This window comes from Manacus candei, unplaced genomic scaffold, assembly GCF_025592945.1.
Source record: "Manacus candei isolate 608988 ecotype Guabito, Panama unplaced genomic scaffold, ASM2559294v1 h1tg000057l, whole genome shotgun sequence".
In the NCBI taxonomy this organism is placed as follows: domain Eukaryota; kingdom Metazoa; phylum Chordata; class Aves; order Passeriformes; family Pipridae; genus Manacus; species Manacus candei.
Window position 1 is genome coordinate 11,874,666 of NW_026138105.1, and position 26,163 is coordinate 11,900,828.

Sequence of the window (26,163 nt, forward strand, 5' to 3'; positions counted from 1 at the left end):
GTGAGACTTGACCCCAGCTGGTCTGCAGAGGTGGGATGAGCCCAGGAGCTCTTGCCTCTGTGCTGGGAGGGAAGATCACTCGCTAGAGCCAGTGAGAGTTTGGCAAACACCTCTGAGCAGCAGCCAAGTGCCTGCAGCAGGGTGGATGCAGCCCCCCAACACCCCTCAGTGCCAGTAATAGCCTTGGTGTGCTACCTTCCAGCGATTCCCACACTCGTTGCACACGACGAAGGTGGTCATGGGCTCATCGGAGCTGCGGGTCTGCACCTGGGGAGGACAGGAGAGAGGTGAGAGGCCAGCATCACACAGGCCCCTGGAGGGCACAGGGAGCTCCCCCCCTCCCACTGGCCTCCAGGGATTCCTGCTGGGGTCACAAATTCCATGAGAGACCAAGGCTTGGAAGGGCAAAAGGAGCTTTCCCGTAAAACAAGTCTGGTTGTTGTGTTATACACAGATACACCTGTACGTCCATCATGACCCCTCTCCAGCCTGACACTACCTGAGTGATATGTTTTGGGGCAGCAGATTTCCCTCTCACTCTCTCTGCTGCCCATTCCTTGTGGGTGGATCCAGAGATGGATGTACCCACAGCCAATCCCTTCCCAAACTGTCCCCCAGGAAGGGACATGGCCAGCAGTGAGAGGACAAAACCCTCAGCCCCAAGCCTGTGCTCCACAGTCACACATAAAAAAGCACTCAAGCCATTCCCATTTGCAGACCAGTCCTACATCCTGGCCTCACAGGAACACACTCTGGGTTACCAGGTTCTGCACATTTCCAGTCTGGTTTGTATTTGAGCCACTAAGGAACTCCGATATTTAACCCAGATGTGATTGCTGCCTCTGACTGGCTCTTGCCAGAAACACATACTTTACTAAAAATCAGATTTTCATGGCATTTGAAAACCACAAGGCAGATCTACACTGAAAACACTGGCATTCCTGCACAAGTCAAGCAGCAGAACTGTGCCAAGGGGTAATTATGGTGATCTTTGTGTGTACTTACCCAATATGCAAGAGTCACAGTATTTGCATGATGCAAATTAAGCATTCTTGCAAGCATGCTGAAAAGCTAAATTCTGTAATTCCCCCCCAACATTACCACCTGCCTTCCAACGTGCTCATAAACACCAGTTCATCTACTTGGGACTTACAGCATCTCATCACCCACTGGTGATTTCACTGGAAAACCGATAAAAATAGAGAAACCCTCCAGATATTTCTATTTAGAAGATAACTGTTGTCTCCTGCCCCAATCCCAAGCAGCTGGACTCCAGTCCACTACAGGTGGAGACAGTCCTGTGTGCTGGCACAGCCCGGAGTGCTTCCAGCTGACTTACTGGGAGCACTGGCAGAGTGATGCCTCTTGCCTGAGCCAGCCCATGGGATGCAAGGCTGCTGCTGAGCCAAGGGAAACTCCCAGGTCAGCTCCCTGGATCTCCTCTGTGTTTGCATGTCAAGTCCAAGCACATGCAGGAGTTTCACTCGGCACTTGCACACACAGTTCATGCACACCCACTCAGTAGCAATCTCGTGGCTGCTGGTGCATTTTTGGGTATCTGCACATTCTAAGCCACTGACTCACAGCAAAGGCACATTTATCTCCTGATGCCTGGCACAAACGTGGGAACTAAGAAGCACTGGTAATGCACAAGGCTTCCAGCAGCTGGCTGTAGAGAAGAAACATCCTCTGCTTTATGTATTCCTTTTGTTTCACCTGTTTTGTGCTGCTTGATTTTAATGAAGTTGGGATTTGTCCAGCAGCGGGTTGTCTACATTCTTAATTTGCACTTTCAATACCATCAACATATCTGCCTTGGTTTCTGCAGTCTACACTCCCCATTCCTTTCTCGTCTGAATCCCAGCATTCCCAGCACCTGCTTTTGATGTAGAGCACTGCTGTACTTTTGAAAAGCTTCCTTATGGCTGCACAACTCCTGCTCTTGTAAAGATGAGCCAAAAAGACTTACACAAGCTCCAAGGAAACATGTGCAAAAGCACATTTTAGAGAGCCTCAAGTGTACAAAAGGGCCCTGTCCACCAGTGGCAACATTTGTGCCTGCAGGGCCTGTCACAGAGCAGCACAAGCTCGTGACCATGACAGATCGTGTCCTGTGCAGAGGTCAGTGGTGTGCAGGCTGTAGGAGCAGGAAGACTAACCTGGGTGTAGGTGCAGTTCTTCTTCTTGCATTTCCCACAGGTGAAGAGGTCAGTCTGCGTCCCTCCTGTCTTGGCCATCTGATGTTCCCGGATTGCTTCTTTTGTCATGGCTTTCCTGATCTCTTTCAGCTCATTACTGGCCATTTCCTTTAAAAAAAGAAAAAAAAGGCAATAAAAAAAATCACATCTGTCCAGTTTTACTACCACACCCACTACAGTGGAAGCAGCCAACAGGACAGGGTGGCCTGACAGAAGGGCATTAAGACACAAAGCCTTCATTCCTGGTTTCTGGTTCACACCCAGGCCCCAGTGATGACCTGAAGGCTCAACAAACTACTCTTCACACTCCAAACCCCACTGCTAGCTCGCTCCATGCACTCTGGCAGCAGCTACTGAGAAATCTGCAACCCTGGAAGCAGCCCAGCCCTTTGCCTCCAGCCAAACCTCAGGAAATTTTCCCTCCAAGAAGCAAACTCTGCTCCTCGGGCTTCCTCACCTCCGAGGTCATCACCGCGATCTGCTCGGGGGTAATGGCCCCACACAGCACGTTCTTTTTCAGCTCAGGATTTTTGGAGTCCTTCAGGTTGGAGATGCGGCTCCTCACCCGGTTCTTGTACTTCATGTCGGTGTTCTTGACATCTTGGTAAATGTGTACAGGGCAGTCAAGGAGTCTGCAATCAACCCAGAGGCCTCAAGCACTTCCCAGCCATCCATGAAGAGCAGGGGGTGTTACCCACCGGCAGGACACAGATGAAGGTGCTGGGACCCAACAGCTCCATCTGCTCTGGGAGGTCAGTGCTGGAGTTGAGCTGTTTTATGCCAGAGTCCAGGGGCTTCCAGTTTGGGCTTTTTCACTGTGCTGGAAATAGTTATGCTCAGGTTCTTCAACCTGCTCTTTCTCTCAAGCAAGGCAGCCACAAACCCCTTCACTGAGAGAGCCCAGCTGCACCTCCTACCCTACAGCCCCTAAAGGGAGCAAACTCCTGGCTTATCTCACAAGGACATGGAACTTGATCCTCATTGCTCCATCTTTTCCACTGCTTTTGTCTAAATCAGCACACTCTCCTTAACAAAGAGCACAGGGAAGTTGCATGTATTTGGAAACAGGAGAGAGATCACTGATGGGAAGGTCAAACTAGGGATTACAGTCCCTGAGCTCCCAGCACCACACTGGTGGTTCCTTAGTGACCCAGGACTCAGCGAAGCAGAGCTGGAACCAGACCCAGAACCCTGACAAGTTGCAGCAGAACATTTACACAGATTTCACTCCTGGAGGCATGCAGGCCCTCAAGGAAGGGCTGTACAGTAAGGATATACTCTTCAATCTGGGCTGCTATGTGCTCGCAGTCAGCGCCAATGGCGACGTAGTCATCTGTAAGACAGGAGAAACAGGAGCTTCACTTTACAGCAGTCAGACAAGAACTAGAAAGTGAAGCAAATCCCTGCATCCCTGAAGATTAAACTTATAGCCAGACCACCCCCTGCTGCAGAGCAGAAGACCCCAGGTAACCCATGTTCTTAACACCCACTGCCTGACACGCTGTCGTGCCTCCAGCTCAAGCCAGATCCCTGTGCAAGTGTCTGAAAAAGCAGCCAGTTCAAAGAGGTGACCAGTGGCTAGACTGAGCTGCTGGCAATAATCCTTTGACAAGGTCGCTCCAGAATGGCATATTTTAGCTGAGCTGGCACTGACTTACATGCAGAAGTCTGTCAGAATGCTGCAGGAGCTGTGAAGCACTTCAGGCAATGCAGGGCTCCCCACAGCACTTACCATCAGCCTGCAGAGCTGCTGTCAGCATCTCTCTGCATTTGTTGCGGACGGCGTCGCACGTGATCGGTGCCGGAGGGAAGGTGGTGATTTTGGGGGTGGTCGGAGTCTTCGGAGGCTCCTGCCTTTTGTTGGAGCTAAAAGAAAAATTTCACCTGTCAGAATGTCTCAGTTTGGGCCACTGAGAGCAGAGAGGGGAGCAGAAGGTATGTGGCCAAGCATCCTGTTGATCATAATACAGAACCAGTCAGAGGAACACAGTGCAAAGAGCTTTGCCCCAAATCAGCACAGAGCACAACACAGCAGCCAACACCAGCAGCCCAGGCACGAGCTCTCCTGTGGACACTGCTGGCTACCAGCAGAGGTTTAGTCCATGAACAGCCCTGCCAACCATCTTATGTTACTCAACAGGTATCAGCTGCTGCACCACTGGCCATCAAGCAAAAATATTAGTGTTGGACGCCACCAGTAACTCAAATACACTCAGACATCTGAGACCATCAGTGCTCTCTCAGTCTGGCAGTGTAGTGCAGATCCAGGGTACTTCTTTCCTCTGACTTTGCAGAGGTACACAAATGCTCTCAGCAGAAATCGAGCAGAAAGCACCACTAAAGTTAATCTCATTCTTTAGCACCAAGATTTCAGCAGCAGGAAAGAGAACAGCTAAACGAAAATGCACTCTAGCTCTCTGCAGCCAATAAGGAGTGTAGCATGCTGCCTTCTGAGGCAGAAATCAGAAGCCAACACCAGCCCCTCCAGAAGAAGGAGCTGCTGTGCTAAGGAAAAGAAAGAAAAAAAAAAAAGAAAATGCCTTCTTCAGCTCTGATATTTAAAAAAAACAAACAAAAGCATAACACATAAAAAGACCTTCCTTTTTCCTGTAAGCTGAGCAAGACTGATTACTCATCTCACAGAATAGCACCCCTACACAGCCACACACGGCTCACACAGGTGCTGGGCTAGCATAGAACTAAGAAATACTGCTTTGCTCTCAAAAATAACTTCATTTCCACCTGCAAGCAATCATGGGCACAGGCAAGGGAATGCAAACACCTGCCTGCTGGGGCTGATTCAGTCGGGTCACCTGCTAGGGGAGCTGGATGGAGACCTGCCTGCACAATTAGCACATGATGTGGGCAGGCTGAGTCACTGCTGCAGGGTCTGCCTGCAGAGAAGGAGCTTCACTGAGCAGCTCAGCTGGGTGTGCACCCATGAAGCCTAACATCTGCACAGGGAGTTAGTCAGCCCTGCAAATATTGCTGGTAAAAGATTCGGGCTATTATGATTCACAGATGATTTTCTAGAGCTTTGTTCTCCCCCTTAAATCTAAGCAGCAGAAGAGCAATTTTTCTTCAGTAGAGATTGCCCTGGCTTTGGTGACTGGGCTGTAAAATGCACTGTATTTACGGCCAATGCCTGGTAACATTAATACACTAAAGAGACAAAGGGGGAAAAAAGAGAAACCCTGATATTTCAGCCATGCCAGGCTGGCAATATCTCCTTGAAGATCCAAGTGGCCTGACAATTTTTGTTAAGCTGGGTCACTACTGCCAGTTTGTTGCCATCAAAAATAAATCTGTTATGAACAAGCACTTCCACTACGCTGTCCTGGAAGGGATTAGTCAGCCCACAGAAAAACAGTGCTAAGCTGGAAACCTTCCGATTTTACTGCCACACAAACTGAGCCAGACAACTTCAGAGACTTATCCTGGGAGTTTCTGCAGCTAAGGTCATATCCAGTCTGGCTAAAATCCCACAGATCATCACTGGGGCTACTGGATTTCCGCAGTTCAGAACCTGGCCGGGCCCTTTCCAGAAGCATCCACCAGTGAACCTTCAGCAAATTGTTCAGGTCACCAAAGCAGAGGATTAATTTCTTGCTCAGATGAAGGAGATGCATTCCTAAGAGGAAGATTATACTGTGAGCTTATTGTGTTTCTCTTTGACCAGTAGCTGAATAAAACCATTTTTTACCAGCTAGTTTTACTGGTCAGCACTGCAGGAGCCTATTAAAGAACAGATTTGTGTCCAAACAGCTCAAAACATTCAACAGTATTTACACTGCAAATGTTAGAAAAAGAAGAAACAACTTAGCCTGTAAATAATCAATTAGATGATGATGATTTTCTCCCATTTGGGATGTAAAAATTGCCATCAGGTACTTTTGTGCTTAAGAAGCTACACACAGATCACAGGCAGCACCCATGGGGGTGAATACACTGAGCATACACAACTCAGGAATAACCCATCTGAAAATCACAGCTGCTCATGTTGCACAAAATAGTTTGGAAAAATGAGACTTCCCAAAGGACAAAGGGAAAAAAGCCTAGAAAACCTACCTACAGTAAAAGGAAGGACTGAAGGAATTGAGGTGGGTTTTGGCAGGGAAAATTTAAAGGAGACAAGTCCTGAAATTCCTTACAAAATAAGATGGTAGGAAAAAAAGCCTCCATATTAGCTAAAGACAAAAGAACGTAAAAATGGTCTTAGCAGAGAGGTTTTGATTGAGAACAAGTTTCAATCTGTAAAGGTGAGTTATGAATTGGAAATACTGCCAAGGGCAGCTATGGAAATGCTCTGAGGTTTTTTAGGGTTGTCAAAGAAGAGCTTAGAAAAAAGCTTGGACAGAGGCTGTGCTGTGCTGGGGAGGGGCAGCAGGAGAAGTTTCCCTGAGAGCTCTTCCAGATTTAAATTTTGTCTGTTTGTCAACAGACTAAGGACTCCCAGAGCAAAACACTGTGTGTGAACTCAGTGAACTCAGTGTGAACTCAGAACACTGACCTTCACCACATTCAGTCCTTAAAGCCAGGTCTCCAAACTAATACTTGCAGAGGTAATACTTGATTTTCAGGAAGGTTCTATCTGCAAATGCCATTGACTTAAATATTTAGATTTTTATTTCCTGGAGGTAGAAAAAAGCTAGTCAAGATGCATGGTAATCCCACTCCTGTTAGTGGATGAGGAGAGACACATTTGCCTACATACAGACATGTCATACATGAGCTAAGCCCTCACAAATTAGCTGAAACAGATTTCTCAGCCATTCCAAAGACATAAAATTATTTATTAAGGTTTAGAGGTTAGTTTATAAATAGAATAGTTGGGAAGTAGAGCTCAAACACACCTAGAAGACTTATTTCAGGAAATCCTTGTGGTTCACACTGTTCCTGTTGAACAGGAGAAAGAGCTTGTAAATCTATCCAGGCAACAAAAGTTTATGCATAAAAAAAAAAAAAAAAGGCTATGCTGGAACAAAATGGTGGCAAAGCAGCAGCCAGGGACTGCAAATGGAACTCAGGGCTCCACTGGAAGAAAATCCCACAGAAAAGCTAAATTCAGGCCACAGTTCCAAAACCTCCCAATAAAGGCAGTTTACAGAATCCTGGAAAAGAAAAAGCTCCTGCTGCCAGAGACAGAAACACTAGACACAGCCCATTAGCATGGACTACTCTAAGGGTCTGAAATTCTACAGCACAACAGAATATGCTTTGGATTAGAGCAAGGCAGCATCTAAATTCACAGGTGCCAGCTCCACGCTGGCTGGCTTAGAGCCTTCAGGTCTTGTAGTGATAGCTCCAGTCACTACAGAGGGATTTCTACATCTGTGCTCCAGAAAGCAAGTTTCAGGCCAAGAGCTGCTCAAGTATTTCTCCTTGACAGAAGAGAAAGGCCTGGCCAAAATCTATCAGAATAAATGGCTGAAATATCTGAATACAAGCTGATCTCTTTGGTGTCTTGACTGCAGCCTCATCTGAACCAGCTATCACACACTGAGCAACCAGTCAGACTCTATCACAGCCTGTGCTTCAAAGAACAAAAACTCTTTGCTGCTAACAAATTACTATTTTTTTAAGGCAGACTAGTAGTTTATTTTGCAGGACTGGAGACTAAGCATTCTTGCCTCTGGAAATTGAGCCTGGCTCAACAGACTGACACCAGGAGTTGGCCGCTGCTCCTGGTCTGAGCTACACTAATCCATTGGCTTCTGTTCATCCTTCACAGCCAAGGGGGGGGCTTTGCCATTGAGAAGATGGAGGCTGAATACATGTAAAAAGCATCAAGGATTAAAAAAAAAAACAGAAAACTGCAGTATCTGCAGCACATCAAGGCACAGGGGAATATCAGCAGCACGAGCCAGAAAACTCCACTCCACACACCCCATGATACATGACAAAGCAAGGAGGCACTGGGGTTTTGCCTCTCTGCTATAGCCAGGATTTCTGAGTGAAATCACACACAGATCCACACAGATCTGGACAGCCCTTGCTCCCATGCTGCACTGCAGCACTAAACTCCATTCTGGCCATGGAGTCTCCTCAGTGCTTTCACTGCAATGCTCAGCAACTCCTTTTTCCCATTTTATAGAAGCGAGATAACAAAAGATATCAGTCAATTAAAGTCATGGAGCTCAGCATCAGCAGCCTACTCCATCAACAGCTCTGTGTTGAGCTGCAAAGGGTCATCCAAAGTGCCAAGCCCTGAGAGAGCTCAGCAAAACAGAAAAAAGTCACAAGAAAGTGACCAACAAGGGCTGCAAACACAGAACATCCTGCAAAACAAAAAAGCAGGACTATAGCCTGAATATTCTAAATCTTCTGTCAAACTTGGGAAATTGGCTAAATCACTTAGGGGCCAAACCTATGAAGCACACACCCTTCTAGGATCTGAGGCTGAGAGAAGTCTCTGGAATAAAGCTTTAAAACCCATTTTCCCCCTCCCCTTTGATCACTGTCTCCACTCAGTGACTGCAGTCACAGGCAGTGGAAATAGGATGCAGCATTCAAGGCATGGCAAGGAGCAAAAGCCTCCAGCAGACCTGCCAGCTGGGGGGACATCAGCCTACAGGGAAAAGATGACTTCTGCTGGGATTTGTCGAGGACAAAGAAATGGCAGTTTTACTATAGTAACATATCAGTCAATCCCATCCATCACTTGAGACTGCAAAGGTCAAAAATAATCTTCATTCTAAGGAGTTCAAAGTTAGAAATAAGCAAAAATATATAAAAATGCAACATGAAAAAAGAACAGAGGAATGCTTTACTAATAGAGAAAAACAACACATAATCAAGAGTAAAAAAAAACAAAACAACATAAAATAAGATGTGAATAAAATTTAAAAACTCACTAAAGCCACTGTATTTTGTAGATATATATTTCTGCATTACAGTTTATTAATAACATCACACAGATCAACTCTGAAAAAGAAACACTTCCAGTGTCTCTCATCAGGAATTTCACTACCCAAAACTCCCAACTCAGACACCTAAAAATAAAAATTAAAGTAAGGTGCCTTGAGAAAATTTAAATTCTGTAAGTGTCATCTTTGGTTAAGGGGAAGCATTACCTCTGGTCTCTTGAGTTACCAGTCTCCTTGGAGGAAGATGTTGGCAAGGACAGGTTTTTCTTTTTCTCCTCACCTTTTTCCTCAGAAGCATCTACATTCAAAAGAAGAGTAATGGGTTCAGAACTGGTCTTTGTGCTACAGCCCTGCATACACTCATCAGTGTTCTCACACTACCTCATGTTGGCCTAAGGCAAGTTATTATTCTCCAAAAAGAATCAGGAGAAAGAATGCCTTTATGGCCTTCCCCACTTTACAACAGATCCTTTTCTTGCCTCTAAGTAGAACCTAATTCAAACAAAAACTTTCCTCACCAAACTAGAGAGCCATCACCTTCCCTGCCTGGGAGATAAGCCTCCTCACAAGACATGCCTCATCACAAAAGTTTCTTTCAGAGACACACAGGCTGCTGAGCAGGGATCAGATCAAGTTCTCTCAAGAACCATTAAAAGCCGCATTTCCAGCCAGCATCTCCTGAAGGGCCGGTTCGGGCTGGTCCTTCTGGGAGTACAGTTTCTCCTGATTCCCAAGTGCTGCTGAAAGCCAACAGCACAACCCTGGAGAGGACTGTCATGGCACTGTAGAACAAGTTTGACCCAGAGGTAAACTGTCTGAGCCTAATAAACACCCAGCCTAATGTGGAGGTGACAGTCCAGCCAGGACAGGAAAGCAGTGCCTGTGAAGCTCATCCAGCCTAGCACAAAACAGGGAGCCCATCACTATGAAAGCCTCCACAGCTGGAAATGGTCCATGTGAATTTATCTGCAAGGTGGTAAACTAAGGTCCTTCTCCAACTCATCAGCCAAAATGCATTCCAGCATTCCCCTTTCCAAACTGTTGCACAAGGCTGACTGCACACACTGTGTTAAGTGGGGTCGGAGGGTTCGGAGCACAGATATTGTTTCTACAAATAATGCTGCTAATTATTACATGGACAGGTACATGTTAATAGTCCTGAAGCTTTCAGTGCTCTTCCAAGGATGAGCTGGCTAAACAGGAGCTAAATCCAGAGGGATGCATGGTAGGACACAAAACTTGAAAGACACGAGGGTGGAATTTAAAAAAGGATGATTTGCTAGAATGTTTTATTCAGATCAGCAGATAAGTTCTTCCAAGAAACCCAGCCTCCCACTGAAGCAAACTCCTTCACAAGCTCAATCTGATAGAAACACGCTGATTTCCTTACCTAGAAGTTTCTTCCAAGATTTGATGAGGGATTTGGCAAGTGATATCACTTCTTCATCTGTGCTCTGCTTCCTCAGGGCATTTACAGACATCCCAATGCGGGTGGACTGCAAGAGAACACTCGAATCAATCACTCCAGAACAGATTCGTTGTTTGTTTCTAACTGAAATCTGAAATACCCACGACCAAAGTCAAAGTGATGACCAAGACACCAGTATGCAAGGACTTGCAGAATGATTCTACAATCCTTACAACTTTGGAAGAGCAGGATGACACTCTCCAAACCTATCAGAAGAAACATCCAATCACCTGCAAATCGCTCCCCTACACACCTGTAAGTGACATTCAAGCTTAGAGTGAAAAACTCCAAGATGCATCTTAACCTCCAAATTGTAATTCTTTTCATACCTCCCCAGTGTCTCCTGAATATTACCATTACAAAGATCTGAACTTCTCCCAGGACTGCCCTTTGTTTGCTACTTTTATCCAGTATCTCCTCTTTTTGCAGCCTAAAAACAAGATTTGAGCAATTACCCACATTTGTCTCATTACCTTTGCACAAGTTTCAGGCAGCACATGGTGACCCAGAGCTATTTAACTGCCAGTCCAAAACCCAAGTTCAGCACTATTTTATTGGATTTGATGTTTATTTTGATGCTTTGCATGAGGCAAGAAGTGTGAGGAAATCTATTATTCAGACAACATGTTGAACTCATCCAGATGCAGACTTCAGCTTTTCACCCTACCTGTGAGACTCACCTGCAGCAAATCCAAAGTCATGGGCATACTCTTCAGTTCTTTCAGTAAATCCATTGCACCTTCCTGGAGAGAAAAAGAGAAACAGAATGAGTGTCTCAGCTTTTAGTAAACAAATGCAATAGCTTGGGAACAGACCCAGAAAGCTGGATTCAAAGGGAAAAACACCAACAAGTGTTCCCTGGAACATCAGAAAGCTTCCTGCTGGGATTGCTGTTCTGGACAGACAGTACATCCTACAGCCTGAAAGCACTTGAATTATTGGAATAGGCAAAAGAGAAGAGGACTGGACTGCTACTGGTCTTTGCTGGTGCATGGTACAACTGCAGCATTAGTTTATTACCCTTACCTGGCAAGCTGAACATTTTTAACACCTGGGAAATACACTCTGAAGCAACACTGTCCCCTCAGCACAACCACTTGGCTGGCAGGAGTAATCCTACTCTCAAACTCACTAATTTTGAGGCCCTGAGAAAAGATAATAACTCACAATAACAATTTAGCATAGTTGCAAGAACTTCAGTCACCCACCTAAATAAAGCTCAGAGCCAAAGCTAAAGTATCCTCTTTCTACAGCATGAAATTCCATGTTTCCCAGTTTTCATCTGAATACCCCACTCTGCTCAGGACAGGAGCTGATACCAGAAGCAAAGCCATCAAGCTGTGATGCTGAAGAGCTGGCCACTTGAAAATTGTTCTATGAAGTTTCCTTATAGCATCTCTGCACCCCAGAACCCAAGTCCAGAAAAAAAAAATCTCACTAGGAATCTGTAGATACCTAAAATTGGCAGTCACTCAGAGTCACTAGTGGTAGTCACTAGTCTCCCTCCAGCAGATCCCAGCCTGCCTCCATTCAGCTGGCTCTTTCCTCCCAACCCCCTTCCCTCAAACAAGGCTTCCAGTGTTCACATTTAGCAGCTCATTTACAACACAGACCACTCCAAGCTCAGTTGCAGCACAAGGCCTGCACAGCCCACGACTGAAGGGAAGCGAAGCCGCCTGCACTGACAGCCCTGTCCTCAGATCCCATCCTCCCTATGCAGAAGGGCCATTTCCCACTCACCCCAGGAAGTAATCCAGCTGCAATCCACCCTACAGAACAGATGCCAAAACCAAAGCAGAGTCAAAGCTTTCAGCGTGCACACAAGCAACTCACACCAGCACAAACCACATGTTACCATACCCAGAACGACCGACTTCCCCCTCAGGCAGGCTCACCCCTTTCCATTCCTCCAACAGACTCCATTACATCCAGCCCTGAACACACAAAGCAACCGAGATTGCTGTCTCCGTTATCAGAAATGGGGCCACTTGGCACAACGGCAGCAAATGAGGATCCACGCAAAAACTAGGGCAACAAACGGGTACTCCAGGAAACCGTCCTGCAGGAAGAGTTCTCAGATTAGCCCACACACAACGAACACGCTGAGGGTTCAGCACCATCTCAAATGCCAGCCAGGAGGAAACGCTGCATAGCCCTCGTGTAAGAAGCTGCCTCTTCCCCGATGAAGCTGGAAGCAAATTCTGTAAAGCTGCTCCTTTCCTATTTCAACACTGGCGCTGAAAACCTGCCACCAACAAGAACAGGCATCCCAGGCTGTGCTTTAGCCCAAACACACTTCCCTGAGTTGTTACAGCAGTGACACAAGTGACAGCGCTCACCCGACCCACGGCTGGCAGGGCCAGTCCAGCATCCAAAACTTCATGTGATATCAGCACCGAGTATCCCACCACACGAATACCACATTCCTCTAATCCCTTCTGCTCCTCACCCATCACCTCCCACCCACCACAGCCCTCCCTGGCTCCAGAATCCCTCTCCCCCACCCCACAAACACAGATGTACAGACTACCTCAGTCACAAACCCTTGTCATCTTCTTGCCTTAGCACTTGCACGATTCCGCTTGTGCTCCCATGAGCACTGACATAGCCCATTAAGCAGGGGAAATACTGGCTACTGTCCCCCCAGGCGGTGACACCGGTCACAGCTCACCCTGTGAGACCCCCGGGTGCAGAGAGCAGCTTGGCCACCCTTCCACACTCCAGCGGCCGCACGAGTGAGCAGAAGCGGTGCTGGCATGGGATGGGGATGCAGGAGGCAAATCCATCAGCACTGGGGTTTTCCCTGAGGACACACTGGAGCCTCAGGATCCCCCAGGGCGGATCCCCCTTTGCAAGGGCTCCCAAAGGAACAGGAGAGGAGGGCTGAGGATGCTCCCCTGGAGGAGAACACCCTGCAGGCAGCACAGGGTGAGCCCCGGCGTGCTGAGATGTGGAGCAGGGAGTGAGTGAGGCCTGGGATGGGGGGCATAGTGTGGGGACAGGGGGTTCCCAGAGCACCATAAGGGGAACAAGGAGCTGCCCCCTCAGTTACGGACAGTGGGTGGACCCCAGGCCTCGGCAATGGAAGGGGAAGGGAGAAGGAGAGCAGGTTTGGGGGAGGGATGCCCACCCTGATGGGGGTGAGCCTCTGCTCCAGCACAACGACGCGGGCGGCACTGAGAGAGAGGCCCCCAAATGGGGGCTAGGGAAGGGGAGGACCCTCACAGGCTGGAGGTCCCTACAGCATGGCAGCGAGGAGGGAGCCCCGCGGAGAAGAGGGAGCCGCGACCGCCAGACAGAGCCCGGTGCAGGGGGCGGCTCCTCACCCCAACCGGGCTGCGGGGGCCCGGCCGCCGCCACTCACCGCGTTCTTCTTGGCCACCATCTTGTCCAGGCGCCTGGCGATGCGCACGATCTCGTCCTCCCCGCCCATCGCGCCGCTGCCCGGGGCCGGGGCCGGGGCCGGGGCCGGACGGGGGTCCGGGCGGGGGGAGCTGCGGCCGCTGCCCGGTGCCCACCCGAGCTCCCGGTGCCGCAGTCGGGGCGGGCGCGCGCGGGACACGACGGGAGTTGTAGTCCTGGAACGCCCGCCCCCCCCTCTGTCTGCCCGAGCGCCGCCCGGCGGCGGGACTACAGCTCCCAGCGCGCTCCGCGCCCGCGCCGCGCTGCTCCGCCCGGCCGCCGCGGGGCGCTGTGGGGGTGCGGTTCGCCCCGCGGAGGGGGCTCCGAGCCCGGCCGGGATTGAGCGACCCTCGGTCACCGCCCGCGGGGCTGTCCCGGGAAACAGCCTGTCCCAAACTGCTGGGGCGAGTCCAGAAGAGGCCACGGAGATGCTCCGAGGGCTGGAGCACCTCTGCTCTGGGGACAGGCTGGGAGCTGCGGCTGTTCAGCTTGGGGAAGAGAAGGTTCCAGGGACACGTTAGAGCCCCTTCCAGTGCCTAAAGGGGCTCCAGAGAGCCGGAGAAGGACTTTGGACAAGGGCAGGGAGTGACTGGGGAACGGCTTCACACTGACGGAGAGCAGGGTTAGATGGGATACTGGGGAGAAATTATTCTTCCCTGTGAGGGTGGTGAGGCCCTGGCACAGGTTGCCCAGACAAGCTGTGGCTGCCCCGTCCCTGGAAGTGTCCAAGGCCAGGTTGGACGGGGCTTGGAGCAACCTGGTCTAGTGGAAGGTGTCCCTGCCCGTGTCAGGGGGGTGGGAATGGGTGAGCTTTAAGATCCCTTCCAACTCAAACCATGCTGAGATTCTGTGACTGTCATCCGTGGCTGCACTGAGCCCCTGGAGCAGCGCTGGCCCCGTTCTCCGGGTAAACCGAGGCGCTGGGCTGTGCCCCCCGCACGACCTCGGGGACTGACCACCAGTTACCAGTGGGGCTGGCGGGGTGACAAGGGGCCGGATGGTTTGGGGGGGCCCAGGCTGGACCCCCCTGTAGATGGCACTCGTACGCTGTGTGAGGGCAGCGCATCCCCCGGGAGCTGCTGTTGAGCGCTCTCGCTCCCTCCAGCTGGCGCCTGGCGGAGGGAAAACTCCCATGCCTCCTCCTGCTCAGGCGCCTTCACAGCCCTCTCCAAGCACTGATGTTTCAGAGAGAGCCTTAACTGTGCTGGTAAAGAGCAGCCGTGTCCTGCCCCGACGGGGCTGCAGATCATATGAAAGCACGGGGATGTGCTACGTGTGGCCTCGGGCTGCGCAATTAGGTCTTGGGAACCAGAATTCACAGTTCTCCGCTCCAACCCATGCTCTGTCCTGGGGCAGCAGGGTCACTGAGGGCAGAATCATAGAATCACAGAATCGTTAGCATTGGAAGGGACCTCTGGAGATCATCCAGTCCAACCTGGCAAAGGCAGTGTCACCTAGGGCAAGTGACACAGGAACACATCCAGGTGGGTTTTGAATATCTCCAGAGAGGGAAGGATTGAACAGATCAGTGCTAAAGCTCTGCTAGGTGGCTGTCCCCCAAATCTGCCCATTAGGTACCTGCAGCTGCCAGCTTGCTGTTCTTTATGGCAGCTCGCATGGAGCTGGACAGACCTCTGGGATCCCCTTGAGCAAGAACTGCTCCCTGAATATGTGAGACAGTTCGGTCCATCCCCAGAACAGCAGAGTGTCTCCAGACCAAATCTGAGCTCCAGACCCTCTCCCTGGCATGACACTTTGAGCTACCTTGAAACTTCTTGGCTTGTCCCCATGTTTGTGAATGCAAGTTCCCTCCAACCCACCGTCTGGAGCCTCTGCAGCATCTGGAAAGCCTCCAACCCTTGGCAGGGTCTGGCTGTGGAGCGAGGGGGTGCCATTTTGGAGAGGCCCACCTCTGTGAGGGAGGAGGAAACAAGTCCCAACAAGGGGACCTTCTGGAGGTCCTTGGAAGCGGGCAGCTGCCTGTCCCGTGTGTGGGGTCGGGTCACGCCGGTCCTTGGCGTCAGAGACACGCTCGAGCGGCACTGCTGCCACTGTGCCTGTGGTTTGTAACACTGCAACGCGAAGATGGTTCCTGACCACAAGTATGGCCGGGGACGTGTCTCAGATTCCAGAGCGCACAGTCACCGATGCCGAGCGCCGTCACCCCATCGCTCCCGGCCTGCGAGCGGGAACCCGTCACCCCGCCAGCACTGGCCCCCCACCACGGCCACCGGCCTCACCCAGGCCTCACCACTACCTGGCTGGCAGGGGGTCCCCAAGGAGCAGGATGGCATGAAACCCTCACGCCTGCAGCCTCATCTGCCTGCCAGGCACATCCCCTGTCCCTGCCCGCCCACGGGCACAGGCCGGCTCTGCAGCCCAACCCTGCCAGCTCTGCTCTTCCCAAGGGTTAACAGGACAGGCGTTCTGCAGAGCGGGGAGGGTTTCTGGCTGACCTTGGCTGGGACTCAGCGGTGGCGTCGCTCAGCCCGGCCCCCCGAGCGTGGAGCCGGTGGCCCGAGCGCTCCTCGAGCCTGGGTGGAGGTAGATCCAGAGGAAACTCCACCTCCGCGGGAGCCAACCTGCTATTGCAGGAATTCCCAAAGAAATTCCCGCATGGGCTGATCTGTCAACGGATCCATGAACTTTCTTTTACCTCTTGTGAAAGCAGCTACTTGAATGTGCTAAAAACAGCAGGGGTGAGCCCACGGCTGGAGTGGAGCTCTGGGGAGAGGCTGGGAGGGGGCTTTAGCTGACCCCTGCACACCAAGAGGCACCCTAAAGGTCTCTGTATGTGGTGCCTTGCTGGCAGCTGCCCTCAGCAGGCAGAGCTGGGGGAGCCAGGAAAAGTTTCCTGCAAAATAAAACCCCACAAAGTCTCACCTGATTTTCCCACTGGGCTACAGTATTTCCCAAGTGACTCTCAGAAGATTTGTTTGCAGTAGAGGGGCTGGATCAAGTCAGATGAGCTTTTCTTGCTTCCAATATCCCCAGTAAGTTCAAGTCACCATTATTCATTTTGAAATCAGCCACCCAAACTCCACCCTTTCCCTGCTTCCAACCACTGGAGGCTTGATCTGGTCCACTTTTGGTAAGGCAGAGATGAGAGGCCCTCCTGGACTCAGCCTTGTCCACCCACCCACCAACCAAGAAACCCCCAGGGAAGCTCTGCCCTGAGACACCCCCTAACTTCAGGGATGCCCATATCTCCAGGTCCTCAGCCTTGGGGTCACCACTTAAAGGACTGGCTGTCCCTGGGTGACACACTGGGCTCTGAGCTGGTAGTGAGTGACCCCATCCAGGGAACAATGACAGCCAGTAGCTGGTAGAACCCAAGCTAGGAGATGGGAGCAGCTGCTGTAGGCTTTGCCAGAGCAGCACTTATTTTGGGAAGGGGTTTTGATGCGTCTTCCCTCCTTTTCACCCTTGTGAGCCTGCCTTGGCAGCAGCAGAGCACTCCTAGCTCTAATCCTCTAACCATGAGCTTGTGCAGCCCCAGAATGGAGGAAGGGATCTGCCTTTTTCCCTCCTCCTTGCAGCTGTCTGATGTCCTTAATCTTCTAGCCCTGGCACTGGGGACATTTGACCCTGGAGGCCAAAATCCTCCACACAAACACTTAGGAAACCTGGCTAATTTGGCGCGAGTGATGTCTCGCATTTCTGATTTGCAGACCATCCTGCTTTCTCCTTTGAGGAGCCAAGGGACCTCTCCATGCCTTGCCTTGTGGCACTAGCCCTCCTAAGACAACGGAAAGCATCCTGGTTCCCAGAAGATATTGCAGGATTCATCCATGCCACTCTGAAAGAGCAGCCCACAGAGGCTCTGTGTCCTCCACTCCCCACAAACTCCCACTGCATCTGTCCGGGATCTGCTGGTGAGCAGCCTGTGCCTGGGGACACTGCCATCTGGACCTCCTGGGACAAGTCCTGCACCAGGAAAGGCTGCAGGATTTGGCTACAGTGGGCAGCAGCTGCGGAGGGGAACGTGGCCAGGACCACCCTGTGTGGTAGCCCAGCCTCTGCCACCCTGCAAAACAGGGAGCATGGAAGGGAGGACATAGAGGAGATGATGGTTCCCCTGGGCCCTGCTCATCATGAGTGCCAGGGTGGAGTTTGGACCTCCAGCTTTGCAGATGCTCTTCTGAGACACTTTGGATATTCCCTAAACCTCTTCCTCCTAACAATTTTAATTATACTGGCTGCTGTTCAAAATAATAATGACAGGGAGAGGAGTCAATGCTAAGCAGCAGCCTGTCACGCTTCGTGAGGTGCCCTCAGGGGACACTGGGCCAGACAAGCAGCCAGCCCAGAGTTGTGCCAGCCAAGTGGGTGCCGGCTGCCACACCAAACCAGCCACCAGTGGGCTTTGGGGTCTGGGCTGGCCTCTGTGTGAGCGTGAGAGCGTGTGCAGGCACTCAGGTCTCCTTTCTCTCCCCCTCTCTGTCTCCTTTTATTTGCCTCCATAAAACATAGGAAGTTCAAGCCATTCATTTTTCTATTTGTGTCTCCCTCCCCACGCCCCGGTTCCCTCCCTTGCCCCCTGCAGCCTCTCAGCTCGCTGCTTGCCCAGCATCCTTGACCCCGAGAAGTCTGGTGTGTATGCACTTCCCTTTTGGCCCATGGAAAGCGCCACTCTGAACTGGTGCCTTGATAAGTCTGCTGTGGGAAGGCAGGGGCTCCTGAGCTCCCACACAGGGCTTTCCCATGTAGCGTTTCCTATGCTGTCCCTGCTCCCCCACGCCATCTCCAGACCCGGGCAGTCTCTCCGGATGGCAGTGCCCCTCCCTGGCAACAGGTCTGTCCCCTTCAGGATCCTGTGACTTGCTCTGTGTCAAAAGCCATGGCATGTGGAAGGAGGCCTCCTCCTGAGGAGGAGGATGTTTGATTGGCTTCTCACGGGCTGACACGGCACCTCTCAACTCACCTGCAGCAAAGGATTGCAAAGGACTTGAACCCCCCGGCCCCTTCCTCTTGGCACTTTTGCAAGCAGAGCTCTGAAACACTCTCCCACAGAGGTTGGGATCAAAGGGATCTCTGTCCTATCTGCAAAGAAGCAAGCACGTGGCAGAGCAGACAGGACTGGGGTCAAGACCTAAGAGGGGCTGGAAACTGGGTTTGACTGGCAGAGAGGAGGAAGGAGAGGATCAGCAAAGAGGGCTGAGACCTTTTCTCTGTAATACTCCCCTCGAGCTTCTTTGCCAAGGGACGAGAGGCCCTTGGTGCATCAGCTGTGGACTGGTGGTGTGCCAGAGGGCGAACGCAGCGTGCTCCCTGCCTCACTGCCTCCATCGCTCCCTTTGAAGCCCCCTGGACACCCCTTTGCCCTGTGCCATCAGGACAGCAAGGCCCAGCAGAGCCAGGTCTCCGGGGTTGCGCCCGCTGCTCCCGGCAGTGATGGGAGCACAGATAAGAGCGCTCTCCCGCTTATCGCCCCATCAGCGGCGCTGCAGCGGCTCCGCTGCCCCACCGCCGAGCACCGAGCCCTGATCTCATCAGCACGCCGCACACTTGCAGCTCGAACAATAACCTCCTTCCCTACCCGACACAATTCCCAGAAATGCACAGCCTCCTGCTAAAGCCTCCCTGGGGGAAAGCATGCCAGCCGGCCTGTCGGCACCAGCACGGACATCGCTGCCAGCCGCTGGCAAACGCAGCCTGCTGCGTCCCAGGCGAGGAGGTACCTCTGCAAAAACAAGGGTGTGCTGGGTGTGGTGGAGGGAGAGGCCAAACTGGAGTCCTTGGGGCCACCCAGGAGCTGGCCGTCCTCAGGAAGTACCTCTCCCTCTGGGTGTTCATGGCCAGGTGTGTTGCCCCTTCCCAGCCACCCTGTTTGCAGCCCCTGGCTTGGGTGCTGTCACCCTGCTCGCTCCTGATGCCTGCTGGGTTCACAAAGGGGCCAGGGGGAAAAACCAAGCCCGACTGCCTGAGCTGGGAGGGTAGAGATAGGTCCCTGGGTACTCCTCACCCCAGCAGGGAACTCCGTCCTGGAGAGGCTTTTCCGCATCTCGCAGTATCCCTAAGTGACTCAGTCTGCCAGAGCCTTTCTTCGTCACAGCTGAGTAATTGCTATTGCCTCTTCCAGATTACATGTCTGGACTCTCAGGCAGGCATGGCTGGATGCTCAAGGCAGGCATTTACCTTGCCACAGCTGAGCTGGGAGTGGGAGAGGGCCCCTTAACCTGGTACAGCCATCCTTTCTCCAAGGGCTTCCTCTGGAACTCGTCAGCAGGTCTGCCCATACACAAGGCCAGATGTGCCATCCAGGGAGGGGCAATAGCGGCCCTGCCTGCACAGGCAGGGGCACAGCAACAGACCTGCAGCCTCAGACCTCACAGTGATACAGCAGATATGCCAAATCTCCACACAGAAGGTGCAACACCAGCACACGTGGACGGGGAGCAGCACCTGTCAGGGCACAGTGGTGTCCCCAGTGCAGGAGGACCAGCCTCATGGTGTCCCTTACACGGGATGCATTGTTCATGAAAACACATGGGGAAGTCCAAGGAGGACAGACTCGCTGGCTGCATCAGGCTTCCTGCCTCCTGGCCCCGGCCGCCGCCTGACATCATTGCTCCTGGTGGGAATGGCCACCCTGGCCCCGCTCGGTCCCTGACATTAGCCAATAATTTCCTGACCTCCTGTCCGGCTTTTCAGCCTCCCACAGCCCCCCATGGTGTGGAGGCTTTTGTGCCTGATGTATCTGAGGTACATAGATCGCTCTGCCTTTTGCAACCAGACCTGTCTATCTCACGTTGGCCTTTTTAGCCACCAGCACGCTTGTAGCAAATGTGGGTAGAGCCCTTCCCAAATCTTCATTCGTGAAGCTTAGCCATGAAAAATGATGAAAAATGAATCTGAGGTATATAAATATATATAGATATAGATATAGATATAGATATAGATATAGATATAGATGTATGCCTGACTCCTGCCACCATGGCACGACTGCTGGCAAACCTGCGTTCTCTTCCTCACTACCATGGGCACAAGGGAGGTGATGCTCCCTGTCACCTCACCATCCACATCCAAGGGTCCAGGATGGCACTGCGCCTTGATCCCCATGCTCCGTCTGCTTCCCACCCCTCTGTGGGGTGGCTGGAGACCCTCCATCTTGCACTTTGGGTCCTATATTCCTTAAACACCCTCCCTGTGCCCTCACCAGTGTGTGGCATCAGGGATCAGGACCTTGCCTTGATCCCAGGGACACAGCACAGCACTGGGGCTGGGGCAGGCTGAGCTGCTGGCATGTGACAGCCCCACGAGCTCCATCCCTCTCATCCTCCCATCCCACTCGTCCACCTACAGATTCAGTCCAGACCAGGAGTATGTGTTCTCCAGAAATCCCCTGTTTATAATGACAGGGGCCAGGAAGGCTGAGGAGGAGGAATGTGGGGGGAAACAACACAGGTGTTGGAAGGATGATTCCTCCTGTGAAGCACAGGAATGCACCGTGCACCGGCCCTGTGGAGGCACTGACCTTCCCACCATCCTTGTATGTGCCCAAGTGATAGCAGGGTCTGGGTGCAGCATGTGCTGCCTCACCCATCCACCCTGCACCTGTGGTGTAGGTTTTTCCAAACACATAGACTTTGTTGTGAAAATGTGGAGGATCCAGCAAATCTCAGGCTGTTGCTGCACAGCCTCCCTTGCCTTGCAGCCATGAGTTTTTTTCCCTGGGTGGCTCCTCATGAGCAAAGCATAACCTTGGGCTGATGCACTGCAAACCTGCCCTTGTCCAAACCCGCTGCCATCAGCATTTTGCTGCAGCTGCTTCCAGTGCTGCTCTAAGAGTTTTTCCTTGCAGCCTAAACCCCCACCGCTGGCTCCGTCCTTCTGGCTCCAGCCCACTGGGGATGGAAGGTTTCTCCTTCCCGAATACAAATATAACTGTAATCTGCTAAACCCTGCTGTTGATCCTGACTGCATCCTCCTGTCCTGAGCTTTCCTACAGTGCCTTTTATACCGGTAATAGCACCAGGCTCCTTCTCCCATCATTGTTGACTCGACAATGAAAACTGTTTGTATTATTGTGTCCCCGAAGCTTTGCCAATAGCACATGTGTCCCGAGCTGATAGCAACAGGCTTTGGCAAGGCTGCAGCTCCATCAGATAAGAGCCTTTAACCTTATTTCTCCAGCTTGAGCGCTCCACGAAGGGCCATTCTGTCGTGAGCTTTTCCTTATCCTCCCCGAGCACTTGCAGATCAGAGTGAGACTCCACGGGCCAAGAAGAGGGGTCGCTGGCAAAGGGCAGAGGTGGAGGTGTTCAGGGCAAGCAGCCTGGGAAACGGCTTCAGCTTGGGTGAGAGAAGAGCCCTGGGGGGAGATGGAAAGACAGAGCTGCTTTCCCAGGCAATTTAAGGGCCAAATGCACGGCCGTCCCCTGTCCCCTGCCTTCCTCAGGGACCCGCTCCACCCCGCCGTGCTCCACCTTGGCCCGGCTCCCGCGCACAGCAGGAGCAAAGTGGAGGAGAAACACTGGAGCCCGGAGGCCCTCGCACGCTCCCGGCTGGCCCGCGAACAAAGCCTTTCCCTTGGAGCCCTTCCCTGCAGCCTCCCTCCTACCCCGGCCCCCTGCGCTCCGCCAGCCGCGGGATCCCCGGCACCGGCACAGCCTTGGGGGTCCACACCACCCTCCTCATCCCACCCTGCATCCCTGTGCCGAATCCCTCCCTGGCTGCTCTCAGCATCCCTGAGCTCTGCTGCTGGGAGATTTCACTGCTGCTTTCTGAGCTGCAGCACAAAGGATGCTCTGAAATCGGAAAGTAAAGAAAACAGTGCTGCCTCTGGCAATGTTTTAAATCTCATTTTTAGTCCAGTTTATGGGAGGGATGTCACAGTTCTGGAGGGTTTGAGCTGCAAATGCTGCATGTTCCATTTCTCTTCTGTTAATGCAGCATTGAAAAAGCAAAAGTTGTTCCTCTGCTGGCAGGGAGGGAAAACTCTCAGGTCCTTCTTTTTATTCTTAGCATTATTATTGTAATTATGATCTATTCTTAGTATTATTATTGTAATTGTTATTATCATTCTCTCACAGGATAGAAGCACTCTATCAAAATTACCGGGATACATCCTGCCTTTGATGGGGAGATTATTCTCTCTAAAGGGCCCAAGGAGAGGCTGGGCCTGAGGAGAAGCCCCATGCCCTGCACAACGCATGGGGAAACTGAGGCACAAAGCCACCACAGCATCTACCCTTCTCTGAGCCAAAACTCCTCTCTTCCACTGGTGTTTCCTTGTCTACGTGAAGGTGAGTTTCTCTCAGCAAAATCCTCATCCTTTCTGCTGGATGGTAAAAGCCTTGGTGAAGCACAGAGGTGGCCACAAGATCCTGTGTGCAGTGGGGTGGGCTGCAAGTTTTGGTAAAGGTTGTCACTCCTAGGGATGCTGCAAAGGACACCCCTTCCTCCAGGCCTTGCCGCGGTGATGCTCAGAAACCAGGGAACCACCTTCCCAGGATCCTGTGAGCAAGTCAGCCCATGTGTGGAAAACCTGAGCAGAAAGCACTGGGTTGGGGCCTGCAGACAAAGCAAGGAGAGGGGAGAGGAGAGAGAGGAGAGAGGAGAAGGGAGAGGGAAGCACAGTGCAGCCAGCAGTCATCTGCCATCTGCAGCTGCCCGGTGAGGTAATGCCTCGTGCTAAGTTAAACCATGTCAGGAGCCACAGCAGCTCCCGAGAACAGCAAACCTTTCCCAGATGGAGATGTCCTGTGCTGCTGCATCAGCCTTCCCAGCAAGAAAGTAGATGACTGACCTTCCTGCTGCCAGCTGGGGGGCCTGATGCCCACAGGGGTGCAACCAGCCACTCCCTCACTCCTGCTCCCCTGCTGCTGGAACTTCGTTTTAGGGAGCAGAAAGGCAATAACCAACTCAGCCCTTGCTGTGAGCTCCTGAGGTCTGAGACACACAGCTGAGGTGTAATTGCTCTGTTACCTCCCTTCATTCCACTCCTCTCCCCTGCTTGAAAGTGGCATCCTCATCCACAATGGTTATCCATGGTGCTTCCAGCTGAATGATGCTCAGGGAGCAAGGGATAAGCAGACACCCAGTGAGGCCTGGAGGCTGAGAACCCACAGAGCAGAGCCCTGGTGAGAAAAGCGTCTGCAAAGAGGAGGCTGCACTTTCCCTGGGGGTCACATTGTCTCCTGGCAGTCCCCGAGGCTGCAGGTGAGGGTTCACCACTCCACGGAGAGGGGCCACAGTGGAGCAGCAACTGGCCGTGGTGCTTGTGGGCACATGTGGCTGCAGGGCCACAGATGGGCAGCCCTGACCCACCTCCTCAAAAATCCAGGCTCAGAAACCCTCCTAATTGCAGTTTTCCTTTCCCCAGCACCCAAAAAGAGGTCAGGCAGACCGGAGCAGCCAGCCTGAGCATGCAGAGGGAGCAGGATCCCGGTTCTTGGCTGCATCTCCTGCACAGACACCAGTGAGCAGGATTTTCTGCCAACTCAAGCGATGGAAGCAGCGAATAACCCTGGCATGCCCAGGCTCTGCACAGCCCAACTGTCGGCCAGCTGCCTGTTCCTGGGAGGACGCAGTGCCATAGGCAGAGAGCATTTTCTTACTGTAATCAAGAAAAGAAATTGTGCCGATCAGAGCAGCTGAATGGCAGCCAAATCTGCTTCTCGGCGGCTTTTCTACACTCTGTATTCATGTATTTGGCATGAGTAGCTCTGCATTGAGGTAATTCATTAATACTCAACCAAAAATGTGTTTATGGGAGTCTTGAAATAGTTGGTAGAAGTGTAAGACTTTCCTTCCTAAAAGCCTGGGCTCTCTCTGTGATGGGAACCCGGTATTAAAGCATCGAGTGCTGCTGCAATCAGCTGCCAGGGAAGCGACTCCAGGCAGCGTGTGTGCACTGCACGCTCCAGCACGCTCAGATCCCCTTGTGCTGAAGCCTTTCCCTGGATTTAGTCAAGCCATAAGCACCGTGGGTGGGATTTGCAACAGCTCGGCTCATGCTTGGGGTGTGGGTGCTTCACCCCGGGTTTCACAGAGAGCAGGTTGAGGAGCAAACACAGGGTGATGTGGCTGGAAGTGTGGCACCCTGAGCTGGTAGAACCATCACCAGAGAGTCAGGGCTGTGCCAGGAGGGGCTGTGGCAGGGCAAAGGCAGGGGAAGGGGAGGCAAGACAGCCCTGATGAGGACCAAGGACTCTGGCCATCGCCCAGGAGGCTGTGGCGGCTGTGCCTGTGTGGAGCAAACAGCTTTTTCAGGTTAGCTGTGGGTTTCACTGCTTGCACAATGGGTATCGCTGTTGTCGTTCCAGTTATAATCCTGTATAAACAAGGCTGACCTCTGGTTATTGAAAAGAGCTGAAAATAAAGACAACTTTCTCCGCTTCCTCGGATGCGGTGTCTGATTGCCAGGCTTGGCCGGCACAATCCTCACCGCGCTCCCGGCTCAGCTCCCGTGGCTGTTGGGGACCTGCCAGCGTGGTTGGCAGCAGGGCAGAGCAGCAGTGAGCACCTGAGCAGAAAGCCACTGTGGCCCAGGACACCTTCCCTCTGTCCCCAGTGCCCTTCACTTGTCAGAGGGAGCTGGAAGCCAAGACAAAGAGCAAGTGAGCAGAAAACAGCTGAGCCAGATATTCCCTGGACTGGGACTGGCACAACCACCCACTCTACCCCACTTGGTGACAGTCTGGTCCCTGTCTGGGGACAGGGAGGACATGTCACCCTTGCACAGGAACATGGCTGCAGCCAGGATGCTCCTCACACGGATGCTGAACCGTGTCTGCTGGCGCCCAGCAGCCCCCGGCTGCCTCGCTCGGTGCTTTCCAGCTCTGCCTGACCCACTGAACTATTTGTGCCCGAGGAAACCAGGCGCTGAGCTGGGCCCTGGAGAAAGGGAGGCTCCAAGTGAACACAGCATTTCCCAGCGGATGACTTCAGCCTCCCGGCAGGGCTCACACACAGCCCCAGCCTCGAGTCCTTTGCTCTCCAGGAAGTGCCTTTCTTTGGGAAGCCTTTGTTCCAGCAATGCTGGAGCAGCCCCAGCCCCAGGGGAGCCCACAGAACCTACTGGCGTGGGGGCACCTCTTGGGGCACTGGGGCAGCCACCAGCCTGGGCAGCCCTGCACAGGTCCCCCAGATTCCCTACTCCAAGGATCCTCATCTCTTTTGGGATGAGGAAGCAGGTGCGGGTGTAGGTCACATCCATCCCACCTGGCTGCACTGCTCAGGGTACCTGTGCAGTGTGGCCTAGCGATAATTATTAGCAATAATT

General features: G+C 52.3%; 1 protein-coding gene and 1 long non-coding RNA gene across 3 annotated transcripts; one reads left to right on the forward strand and one right to left on the reverse strand.

The window, feature by feature from the left end:
* Positions 1-150: 150 nt before the first annotated feature.
* TCEA2 (transcription elongation factor A2) lies at positions 151-14,089 on the reverse strand. Its single transcript, XM_051803416.1, has 9 exons — positions 13,897-14,089; positions 11,213-11,275; positions 10,455-10,560; positions 9,272-9,362; positions 3,931-4,064; positions 3,475-3,531; positions 2,656-2,810; positions 2,160-2,306; positions 151-267 (listed from the first exon to the last, which is right to left on the reverse strand). The coding sequence occupies exons 1-9, from the start codon at positions 13,963-13,965 to the stop codon at positions 166-168; spliced, it is 924 nt and encodes a 307-aa protein (XP_051659376.1). The 5' UTR covers positions 13,966-14,089; the 3' UTR covers positions 151-165.
* An 8,073-nt stretch (positions 14,090-22,162) lies between these two features.
* Positions 22,163-25,270, forward strand: LOC127478155 (uncharacterized). Of its 2 annotated transcripts, none has more exons than XR_007907130.1 (3): positions 22,163-22,234; positions 22,970-23,182; positions 24,262-25,270. It is a non-coding gene; the product is annotated as an uncharacterized LOC127478155 (long non-coding RNA). The 2 variants fall into 2 exon arrangements; XR_007907131.1 differs by lacking the exon at positions 24,262-25,270 and adding an exon at positions 23,940-24,010.
* The last annotated feature ends 893 nt before the right edge of the window (positions 25,271-26,163 follow it).

Bases quoted from the DNA above. Each gene is read 5' to 3' on its own strand.
- TCEA2 (XM_051803416.1), bottom strand. From the start codon at position 13,965: ATGGGCGGGGAGGACGAGATCGTGCGCATCGCCAGGCGCCTGGACAAG. The intron at 11,276-13,896 runs GTGAGTGGCGGC...TTTTCTCTCCAG, and splicing joins TGGTGGCCAAGAAGAACGCG to GAAGGTGCAATGGATTTACT. The intron at 10,561-11,212 runs GTGAGTCTCACA...GTTCTCTTGCAG, and splicing joins TGACTTTGGATTTGCTGCAG to TCCACCCGCATTGGGATGTC.